At 28.8% G+C, this 12,746-nt stretch overlaps 1 protein-coding gene across 2 annotated transcripts in view; it reads left to right on the top strand.

Annotated features, from left to right (window-relative positions):
- The window catches only part of LOC143255348 (zinc transporter ZIP9-like), a 32,449-nt gene extending 22,689 nt beyond the window's left edge, over positions 1-9,760 (top strand). For both annotated transcript variants that reach the window (XM_076510870.1, XM_076510863.1), the window contains 4 exons: positions 659-730; positions 5,284-5,369; positions 7,192-7,326; positions 8,580-9,760. In XM_076510870.1, coding sequence (XP_076366985.1) covers positions 659-730; positions 5,284-5,369; positions 7,192-7,326; positions 8,580-8,822 — 536 coding nt within the window. In that variant the 3' untranslated portion in view covers positions 8,823-9,760. The remainder of the gene's footprint in view (positions 1-658; positions 731-5,283; positions 5,370-7,191; positions 7,327-8,579) is intronic.
- Positions 9,761-12,746: the final 2,986 nt, after the last annotated feature.

The following is a 12,746-nucleotide window of genomic DNA, read 5'->3' as shown; positions in this document are numbered from 1 at the left end:
TACTTTACTTTTTGAAAATGGCCATAACGTCAAAATACTCGGAACCAGGACTGGAAAGGCCAACTTCAGGTGACTGACAGTGGTTTTTGTACTTACCTGTTAGTCTTCCTGGTGAGTTATGATAATTACAATTATGCTACAGAAAGTCCTTTACAACTTGTATTACTGTAGATTTTCTCTTGACATTTTAGACTAGAAGTAAACATTGGTTTTATGCTTTTTATATTTTTTAAAACTTTAATGCTTTGTTTTACCTTAATTTGCTTTCATGAATTTTATTAAATTTACTTTAATTTTTTACTGAATGTTTGGTGTAGGTAGCCTAGCTGTTTTGTGCCATAAAACACCAAATCAACCAACCATTCACCAATCCAAGCTCCCTCTCATTCATGACCTTCCTCATGCCATTCTATATCGTAGTGTCAAGTTTGGTGCTGATTGATTAAGAAATGTGGAAATTTTTAATTAATAGATGCCCAAAAGGTGCAAACAAATAGACACAAACTTAGCTTTATATATTAGATTGAGTAGGTTCAAAATATTTAGAGAGACTAAATTAAGAGAATTTGTTTAAGTCAATTAAATGTATCTTTGCTTCTTTATTGTTTACAGCTTTCTTTATAGAAAAATAATGATAATATAATTTACTCTTTTGTAGATGCAGAAGCAGGACCTAAGCAAGATAGATACAAAATAACAGCCACACTTGGTCTTGTAGTACATGCAGCAGGTAAGTAAACTAATGATATTAGCATGTCTTACATAAGTTACTGGCATGTAAAAATACTTTTGAATAAAATTTAAAAAAATATCTTAAAACATGTAATATCATGTAGTGAAAAAAATATCAAAATATTAGACAATTTTTTTTAATTTCATATATAACTAGTCACATCAGTTTTTAATTTTTTGACCATTACTATAAAATGTTAGTGAATTTAAATTCTAATCTGGCATTTATTGAAATTGATCTCAGTGGTAATTACCAAAGAAAGGGGACATTAAAACAAAAGTATTTTATTCAGCTATTACTAAAGCCTGGAATATCATAAAGTTTTATACACTTAAGTATTTTTAATATGTTTAAAAGGAATAAGTATATCACAGTATTTTGACCAAATTTAAATTGAATTTCATTTTTTTTAAGGTTTCCAGGTTTATGACATCCAAGTAGACACACCTAGGTCTAAAGTGGCAGCATTAGGCCTAGCAATGCAAAAACACTTCCACATTTTATATATTTAGCTTTCTTGAATGACAGTCGCTTCATTAAACAGACAAACTAAACAATCTTTAAATTTTTTATCATGTACTGTATGTTATAGAACTTTTATTTATTACAGTATTGAGTTAATAGAGGGAAGAATTTTGGCTTGGATAAATTTTCCATGTATATTGGAAATGAACCAACTAAACAATCCTTAAAATTTTTAAAGATGTACTGTATATTATAAAAATTGTTATTTGTTTTAGCCAGTATTTTAATGTATAACATAGCATGAGTTAATATAGACAAGAAGTTTGGCTTGGTGAATTTACCATGTATTTTGGAAAGTGGAAAGGACAGATACTACTTAAATTAAAGTTATTGGTCACTATTATTATAAGAACATTTAAGAGATTGCTGAGAAGAACAAAGTCTCTGAAAAGCTGGTACCACTTCTAAAGTGTAAAACAGAATTAGATTTAATAGTTTTTGCATGATCTTTATATTGAGTACTTTGTGTTAAAAAAGAATGATACACAGTAACAAATAATAATAAAATTAAAAGTAAAATGTTTACTTGCTGCTTTTTACTTTTGTGTGATTGGTAGTTTGGTATTAGAGACAGTGCCTTGATGTTTGAACTGCACAGTGGCAGAAGTGCTGGCCTGTGCTAAATTCCCCTAATATATAAACCAAACTAAGTTAATTATGTTAACTATAGCATTGATCTAAAACTTTTGTATGGATCAGATTCTGATATAAATCTAAAAACATGATAATGGTTACTAGATACATAAAAAAAATTCATTTTCATTAATCATTTACTCCTTTATTTTTGTTTTGTTTTGAACATCTTGATTTATTTTACTGAAATGGTCACTGGGGTTATGAATTTTATACTATTTGCTTTCTTATTATTACTATATAGCTGCCTGCTTATCATGACATAAAATGCTTATCTTGTTTGAGCAAGCAAGTTTCATATTGCACAAAATGTATAGTTAAATTTTTTAAATTTATGTACATGTACATTGGTCATTTTGAGCTTTTATGAAGTAGTTCCCACAAGTTAGCAAAGATTAAGTCTTAACTAATGTTTTAAATTTAATATTAACTCTTTCATGACAAGCCATGTCATTACATTTGTTTACTTTCATTCAAAATTTTATTGAATTACTATTTTATAAATTTATCTAAATACATTTGAAATCAAATTGTAGATTACAATTCAAACCTTAATATTATGTATGAGTTATTTCTTAATTTAAAAGTAAATATTTAAAGAACACACCTAAATATAGATTTTTGTAAGTCATGATATGTTGAATGCAGCACTGGTTAAAATTAGATGTTTGGGATGTCTGTTACATGCAGACATAAACCATCATTTACTTCAGATGATATGCTTATTTATTATAATACTTACATTATTACTATTTCAAATAACTGGAAATTTGAATTTGAATTTAGAAGTTAATTAAGTGTTAATATATATTAATTTATGGTATTTGTGAACAATTTTGATACACACAATGTTTTTAACACAAATATACTTTAATGTATAAACAAAAAACAAATAATTTATAATAATGGTTATTACTTATAGTTATTACAAAAGATTGTTTATGTACAATAGTTTTACAAACTTACAAACAATAGTGAGTCTTATATCAGGTCTGGAACTGAATCTCTTATCAACATTAACAGAGAGCAAATTAATATTTTGTTGATACACCTGAACACTTTTTTGATACCTGATCAAGCCTGAAGAACTTGTACGTTTTTGCTGGTGACAATATATAATGTCCTTGTAAAACTACTGATGTCTGAGGTTAATTCACAGAAGTTGAAAGGTTTGTAATATTTGAAATCTATAAATGTTTTTGGTCAATTTCATCAGTTTTCAGATTAATAGGCATTACAGTTCTAGCTTCCAAGGCCCATAGCACACTGACTGTAGCTGACTGATATTCATCTTGTAACTGTTTCCTGGCTAACTGCTTTTATATCAATCACGCAAGTTTCTAGAAGTTTCAGCATTGTTCGTAAATGAGCTAGAGTTTTGATTAAACAATTATTGTTGATTCTTAGTTTCAAGATATAATTGTTTAATTATTTATTTATTGCTCTATATTTTAAGATTAATAAATTTCTTAGCTTGTTTTTAAATAGTAACAATCTATTTGCATATAATGTATAATAATTTAAATGTTACTGTGTAATACAAAATACTTGTCCACTAAAACACAGCCAAGACTACATCTCTTTTACGTTATTGAATATGGTAACATGAGTGCATATGCACCATGTCAATGCAAGTTATGTAATATTAGCTTGGCACAACTATAAGGTCAGTATAATAAAAAATAATAAATATATAAAGTTATGAGACTTAAGCTACTTAGACTAAACATTTGTATTTTCATGTTATAATATATAGTCATTGTAGCATGAAAAAAAACATAATTTGTATTTATTTCCTAACTTTTTTATGATGGTTACATGGTTGGTCAATTGATACTCCACAGAGGATATAGAAGATTACACAAAATATAAAGACTTACTAAAAACAAACATTTGAAATGTACTTAATAGGTTTTAGAGGTTACACTAATAATATTTGAGATTTTTTGGATGAAGAATATTTTTTGAATCAGAATATGAAATCACTTTGTACTCAAACTAGTAATCCAAAAGACTTGATATTTTCAGAAACAAATCTGTAGTAAATATGTTTCATTAAAAAAATTGATTTTTTTTAGACAAAAACTTGTAATATATACTAAGTCTGCCAAGTTTTGTGAAGGTACACTTACTGTATCAAAAGTTAGTGTAAATACTTAATGTGTGCAAATATGTATATCAACTTGTATATATTTTACCAAGCTCTTTTCAAAAGGGTTAAATCAGTCATCATTTATATATCTAGTTCTCTTTGTGTTCAAGTTGTTGCCAAACTGACTTGACCATCATTGAAACATATTTTAAAACAATCCACTTAGCCAGTTATAAAATAATATGTTAATAAAAGAAAAACAAATTAGGGTGTTAAAAAAGAAATACATTAATGAGAAAATAACAAGTAATAAATGCCAGAAGTAAAACGTTTATTATCTATCTACAAGGATTGACCGAAAGAAACAATTTCTCTGAAACTTTTTCTTAGAACTGTTTATATGTGTGTGCAACTTAATTTTTCAAGAGTAGGTCTTAAGGAGTACCTTGATGGAAATCATATACCAAAGTTGACTCTAAAAATGCATGGAGGTTTACTATTTCTAATTTCTAAGAGGAACAAAAAAATAATTTCATTAATTGTACTGATGTGGACTTTGGTTGAGCATTGAGTTGATAGACTTGGAAAGATTTATTAATTGGTAATAATTATCAAAAACATTTTGAGTAATATACCAAATATCTGATATGTGTAAACTTGCTCTTTCAGGGTGCCAAGATAAGCCATTTAAAACTGATGTAATTTCTGGTTATTTATACCTTTTCAAAATTTAAAATTTTAGACTGTCTAGAATTGAAACTGCTGTTCAATAGAATTTTTGGATAATATTTTTCTGGCATCAATTAAAAATGTGTTGTTTTTTTGACAGATAGCAAGGTTATCAGTGATTAGACTTATGATTCTAGAATATAAAGTAGATTATTTATTACTTATTTCACATATAAACAAAACTCCATGCATTTAAAAACAAAATACTAGTTTTTATATAATTTGTAGAATAAAGATACAGCAGTCTTTCATTAGTCAGCTCTTCTTTGAAATTGTAGAAGTTTGTATCTAGTGTGAAAAAAACTTCTAAAGTAAAAATATATCTTGTGCTCCCTTTCATGTTATTAATGTTAAATACCAATTATATAAAATGAGTCAATACTGTATCAAAAACATTCCATACTAAGTTGATGTGTTTCATACTATGTTAATGATTGTCAGATGTCTTATTGCTACCACTGTTTTCAGCCTTATACTTTTATCAATAATTTAACATGGTTAAGGATGATATTTACACACTATGACAGAGAATATTTTTTTGTACTAACAAAAATTTTGTTTGTTTGTTTAGCTGATGGGATAGCTCTTGGAGCTGCAGTTACTACCTCACATACAGATATAGAAATGATAGTTTTCTTAGCAATTATGCTGCACAAGGTTAGATAACAGTTTTCATTTTTTGTGCTTACAAAATATTGTGGTTTTAAAAACCGTAATGTATAAATAATTTTAAAATGCTTACATTTGCAGTTTTTGTGTATTTGTTAAATGTTGTTTAATATTTCCTGTTTTCTGAATGAGATTATTAAAAGAATATAGATTTCATTTTTTCATTATGAGTAGTTTGAATTAACAATAGTTGAAAAAAGATCCAACTTTTATTCTAAAATTGATGGCATTTCTTGTGCATAAAGCCCAACAGGCACACAAACAAAACTGATTTCCCTTTATCCTTGTTTGTTGCTGCTATATTAGAACAGCCAGGTAGCATTGCCAGTTGTTTGCTTTGTTATTACTTTTAGGTTACATCACTTTTACCAGGTGCTACAGTAGGTATATTTATAGATGGAAGTCTATAAGAAACTGTAACTCAGAATAAACTAAAACGTTTTCAAGTCAGATATTAGACAATTATTGTAATATCACAAGATATATGAAACAATGAAATAAAAGGTGTAAATAGATTTAAATCTTACTTCTAATTTTTTATTTTAATAAACTGTTTTCTGCAGACAGCATTAGAAAAAAGACTGTCATGAATGAAATGGTTTATTTGTGATTTTTGCAAATTTTAATATTTTTATTGTTATGTATTATATAATTTACTTTGGATGAGTCTCTGATATATTATGTTATGTATGTTAATAAATTACTATTTCAAATAATTGGAAATTTTAATTTAGAACTTAATTAAATGTTAATATGTATCAAATGTATCATATTTTCCAACAAGATTCAAACACATGCAAATATATTTTAATATACAAAAAAAAAAAAAAAAATATATATATATATATAATTGTTATTACTCATAGTTATTACAAATGATGGTTTATATATAAGAGTTTCTACAAACTTACAGACTATACTGAGTCTTATATCTGGCCTAGAACTGAATATTTTATTGATGATCCAGGTCCACAATAAGCAAATTAATTCTGAGTTGATATTGTTGTGCCTTGCTTAAGCTTGCTACCTTGATTGGCCCCACACTGCTGACTTTTACCGATAATGATGTTTGATGTTGGCATAGAAGTACTGACATCTAAAGTTAATTCACTGAAGTTGAACAGTTTGTAATGTTAGAAATCTTTAATTTGTTCATTATCAAATTCTGTAGGTTTCAGTATAATAGGCTTTAATCACAATTATATCTTTCTAGGCCTATAGCACACTGACTGTATCTGTCCAATAATAATAATAATAATACTATTTGTCTCTCAGTGTGTTGGTTTATGTGTACCTATCACACAAGACTCTAGAACATTCACCAAAGTTTGCTTGGCAACAGTACTGTCAACCACTAGTATTACATGCACTTCTAGTTCATTGTTGATTCTTACTCTCAAGAACTTTCTACAAATTTCTAGAATAGGCTGGACTTGTGCAATACACAGTTAAGAATGTACGTCACATGCAAAAAGAAAACTACACAAAAACAAGGGTAGGTACTAAAGCAAGTGTAGAACAGTAAATCTGTTACATTCACATTCTTCTCGCAGTTTGAAATTATTTTACATGTATGTTTTGATTATGCTAAAACAGAACTGGAATGCAAAATCTATGGTATTACATTTGTGTTTGGTGCTTGTTGAAAATTACTGAAACCTTTTAAACAAAATTATGTTGTGTAAATTTAGATCACTTGTTGCTTTATTTCCATATTATTTGAAAGAACACTGTTGTTAAAATCAATTATGAAGATTATAATGTTGAATCTTTTCTGTGTATGATGTAACAGAGTTGTATTACTATATAGGCACCAGCAGCATTTGGTCTTGTGACTTTTCTCTTGCATGAAGGCTTGGATAGGAACAGAATAAGAAAACATCTTCTTATATTTGCTTTAGCTGCTCCACTGTTAGCTGTAATTACGTACTTTAGTATAAGTCAAGTAAGTGAACAGAACCAAGAAATTAGAAAGTTGTTCTTAAACTTGTGTTACTTGCATTATTGGAGATATTGTAACCTTGTAGATTATTGTGTATTGACATAATCTTAATCCTCACAGTGTTTTATGTTCTGTAAAATGTGGAAGATATATAATCGTAAGACTGAGTATGGTGAAATACATTTAGGCTAAGAGAAGTGAGCACATATGCAGTTCAAACATGTTAATTTATCTTTTATTTATAATAATTGATGTTTCTTAACACAGCACTACTGTTAAGTGTAAAAGCTTCAGAAAAGGCATCAGTCTAAATTGTTGCTTATTAAAAAAGTATTGGTTTAAATGAGCTTGTAAGTGACTAGTACCTACTAGTATTTTTGTTTTGCCAAGTTTTAATAGTGTTTTACCTAATGTCCTGTCAATTTAGGTATCAGTTGTATTCTTTTCTATTTTAATGTGTGGATAAGATGACCATACAACATAATTGTAACAGCATATTCTGAACGTCTTTCAAAATGTACATTTACTGTTTGTATAGTTGAAGAAAAGTAATAAAAGTTTGTTAAGAGCTACAAAAAGGTGTAGTAGCAGTGAGCTGTTTATCTTTTGGTAAAGATTGTAGCAGCATTGTATGTATATATTTTGTATATGTATTGTTATATATGAAGCTACACTTTTTTATTGGCTTAAGAATTACTGCAGTTGAACGGTTATAGTGGAGAAACATTATTGATAAAATTTATTCTATTCTAACCTTTCAGCTTTGTAACAGTATATGGAAAAAATGAGAGAAAAGTTTAGATAAACCTAGCAATTTGTAGAAATATGTGGTTTAGAAATCTGAAAAAAGAATCGATTGTTTAATGGTCTAGCTGTGTAACTGTTACTTGAACAATTATAATTGATTTTCTCAAATATTTGTAAAGCATCTATATTGCTGCAGTGTTTAGTGTTTTACTAAAAAGACGTGTAATCAAACATATATAGTTAATGAAACTGCTTAATTATTTTGACATGCAACTTTTATTTATTTCAGTCTTTTAAGAAGTCTTGTTAACATGCAGTATAAGTGAAGCTTGTGTTATTTTGATGCTCATTTCTATTATTGTCTATCAACTAACAAAAACCTTGTTATGATATATGTGTGTACCATTAAAACTAAATTTTTCTGTGGTATGATATACCTGTTTTCTTTTTACAACATACATGTACCACTTTATTGAAACTATTACATTCTGCTATTTGTTATTTTCCAGTCTACAAAAGAAGTTTTGTCAACATTCAGTGGCACTGGGACTGCCATGTTGTTCAGTGCAGGAACATTTTTATATGTTGCAACAGTCCATGTGTTGCCAGAGGTGGTCAGCCAGTCCCACAGCCATGCTGTAGGTTCAGACACTGTGCATTCTGAACATAAAGGATTCCGTAAGATGGAACTGCTTGTACTAGTTGGGGGTGCAATTTTTCCTATGCTGTTGTCTGTTGGACATCATCACTAAGTGCATGAAAGAAAGGGGATGATGTAAATTTGAGTCCTTCAGCTTTGTACATATGCATTTAATGTGTGTATACTTATACATATCAGTTAAATAAATGGCTGGTTTAGAATAACTGATTATAAGTGTATTGAATAATTGTCAGAATAAAAAAATGTACAACATTTTATTTAAATGACACATGTATTAGTTTAAGTTTATTTATTTTTAACTTTAAAAGAAATTTTGCCCTGTTTGTTTGCCTTACTAGTTACAAGAGTTTTGCTTATCTACATCTGTGTTGATATATATAAAGGTAAGATTAAAAACTACCTAGGAGATGGACAACTAAAGAAAATGAAATTTGCTGATTCCTGACTATGGCATTAAATAGGTATTTGTTATAAGAAATAGTACGAGTTTTTAAAACATTAAATATTTGTTTTTAATTTAAGGGACAAGCTCTTTGGTGAAAGCTTTTAAATGAATGATTCAAATTATTTTGTTATTGAAAATAGCATAGTTATTAAAATTGAAACTTTTCTTTGAATTATATCAAGTAATTCATTTTTAAGAAGGTGTAAACATTGTTGTTACACTATTTATTATTGGTCTAAATTGTAACGAGTTGTGCCTAATGTAGGAGATCTTGACAAAACTGAATTCATGGAAAAAAAAGTTTGTTTGTGAGCGCCAACCAGTAGTTAAAAACCAAACGATTTTTTCCATCTAGTTAGGCATAACCCGTTATAACTTAAACAATTAAAACATTGGTTTTTGGTTACTTGATGGCGGCATGGAAAAGAGGTCTTTTGGGCATGTGGGTTGCTGATTTTTCCAATTCTTGTAAAATACACATTTTCATATTGACTTCTCTCAATTTCATATAACATTCTTGTACATCTTGAGTTTAAAAAAATTAATAAAAGACAAGATGTTGTGTTTCTTCCCTTTTATTTAAACAAGTAATTAAACTTTTTTAAAATCCAAATCATGATAGATATATACCATAAAAAAACGTAATTTCTCAGTATTATATCATCAACTCGATAAAAAATCTTCCAATTGAATTAATTAGATCTATTTTTCATTAGATATTTCAAATTTGGATAGATTAATTGCTTTGATGATAAAGTTTGATGACAAAAGTGAACAAACTCTGATCTGTAGTCGTTGAAATTTATATTTAATATAAAATAAATTTGACGTCATAAGGTTTGTTGATATTGTAACATGTGCTATTAATTATACCTAGGAATCAAGGATCTGTCCAGTGGTTACCATTATATAAGCGATACTATTACCATACTATTAGATTAAAATGGCCCACGATTTGATAGAAGAATAGGTGAAAGATTTGACGATGGGTGGTGATTACTAGGTGCCTTCCCTCTAGTCTTTCACTGCTGAATTAGAAGCGGCAAGCGCAGATAACCCTCATGCAGATTTGCGCGAAATTCGAAATATAATTTAAAGAACTCTAAATTTTAAATATCTTATAGACTTACAATATATTTATATATCTTACTAAATACTATGCTCACTTTATCATGACAATCTCCACAAATAAATAGCTTAAAAAATGTAAGCAAAACTTGGAATGGCCCAAGGTTCCAGTCGCAGTATATCACTTAAAAACACTCTTCACTTTAAAATATGTGGGTGTTAAAGCTGTGACAGCCATTTCCACTATCCAATCAAAAGTAGCAGCATAAGATAAGGGTGCCAGAACTGGTTGACCTCTCTCTGGTCAATAGTTCAGAATTAAAAACGAATGGTTTGGTTTGTTTTGAATTTCGCGCAAAGCTACACTAGGGCTATCTGCGCTAGTCGTCCCAAATTTTGCAGTGTAAGACACTAGTGAAGACAGCTAGTTATCACCACCCACCGTCAACTCTTGGGCTACTCTTTTACCAACGAATAGTGGGATAGACCGTAATATTATAACACTCCCATGGCTGAAAGGGCGAGCATCTTTGATGTGACGGGAATTCGAACCCGCGACCCTCAGATTACGAGTCGAGTATCTTAACCACCTGGTAATGCCAGGCACATAAACGAATGAACCTGAAAATACAAGTCTTTATTCTGCGCAAGTGCGCACATATATTGTTCATATTGAAAATTCCGTCTCTCTGCTACAAGGATTTTGATCAAAGTACGGTGAATGTTTAACTGTCAGTATTCTAATGAGTTTACAGCTGAAAGTATAGAGAGTATGCTCACTAGCATAATATCTCAAACCCTTAACACTTCATGTTTGAAACGTTAACCTGGCGACCTTCTCGTCACGGGCATCCTTCACTGTGTATATCACAAGAATTGTAGCGAGGTACTTTGAAAATTTAATTAAAGTACTTTTTGTTCATGTTATACCAATTAGTATATTATAAAATCGTACCTAATAATGCATATTTTAGTACTTAAGATTTTAATTTTATAAGGCAACATTACGTAATTTATTTACCACTCCATTACTGTTAGTAACCATTATTATATAGTACAGACAAGTAAGAATGGTCACGTGCTGGTCGTTAGGACTGAGCTCGTATTTAAAGAGTTTATGACTTGCTCTTACACTTAATATTATTATAAACCAATTTTATTTTATTTTAACCAATAGAAATCCAAGGTTTTCATCTATCAAATAATATATCATATATTACTATTAATATATATTCACGTAATTTTAATATTAATATAAGAGATTACGTGAATGACCTTTGAGACTTTTGAGATAAAGAAAAGCATTTTTCGTCTTAACATGAAACTCATTTTAACATGCATACTGGTAAAAAAAAAAAGAAAAAAAAGACGACATATTTACTGACAAATCTGTAGTAAAAATACTACATTGAAAAACTAATTTTGCCACAAGGAGAATTTTGGCATGATGTAATGATAATATGTGACACCTAAATATTTCTCGAGTGTCTAGACTTCAGGTGATGTTAACATGACGTGTCGTATTTTCTACAGAACTGGGGAAAATACTGTAATATAAAAACAAAATTAACTTGTTGATGACTAAACTTGTTACAGTATTATTGATTTGTTATCGAGTTTAGTGGAATGTGTTAGTCAACCAGTTTTGAGTTCGTGATGTAAATAACAGAAAAAATTTAAAACGTGTGCGACTGTTTACTTTTATTATAGTGAGCTCGTAGAACTTGTGGTAGAATAAGTTTTATTTTTCGTTAAGTGGACTCGAATTTACATTTATTCACAGAAAAAAACGGCCTAATTACAGAAATTATAACACCATAAACGAGAAATATAAACTACCATTCATCAGAAGTATATAAGTTCACTTGAAACATCAAGCATAATTGTATTGGGTTGAGGAATAATTCGTGAGCGTTTTTTTCAAGTTAACAAAATATATTCATAAATGAAACGCTTTCGCAAAATATTTCATGTCATTTGGTAGATAATTTTTTGCTCTAATGGATGGTGTGTTTGATTTTCATATGTCTTTAATTTTTGCTTTTATTTTCAGCTCATTAAATGGAATGTCAAGTGGACAAAATCGAGCATTTTCGACACCATCTGCTTTTCGCATTTAATTTCTTGCAATTTCGTTTAAAACAATGCATACTATATACCTAGGTATTACATGAAATAAAGTATCATAATAAATGTTTTGGGTGTAATGTGTTCATGCATTAAAGTATTGTATAGTCTTGCATGTAATGCTTGAATGAAATTATTTAAAAACGCTCACGAATTATTCCTCAACCTAATATATTAACAAGAATAATGTGCATTAAATTGTGCACAGCTATAAGGCAGTATAATAACGTTATTTGGTTTATCTTTGGTTAACTGTTTCTAAAATAATATGAATTATTACTATTTGATGTTTTTAATGCGAAATACAGGACATATTACCAGGTTAGAAAACAAGATTTGGCTAGCAAAAATGAACTTTTATATAATAACTGTAAT

The sequence above is a fragment of the Tachypleus tridentatus genome, chromosome 1 (assembly GCF_004210375.1).
Source record: "Tachypleus tridentatus isolate NWPU-2018 chromosome 1, ASM421037v1, whole genome shotgun sequence".
Classification (NCBI taxonomy): Eukaryota; Metazoa; Arthropoda; class Merostomata; order Xiphosura; family Limulidae; genus Tachypleus; species Tachypleus tridentatus.
This window is presented reverse-complemented; position numbering and strand designations above follow the sequence as displayed.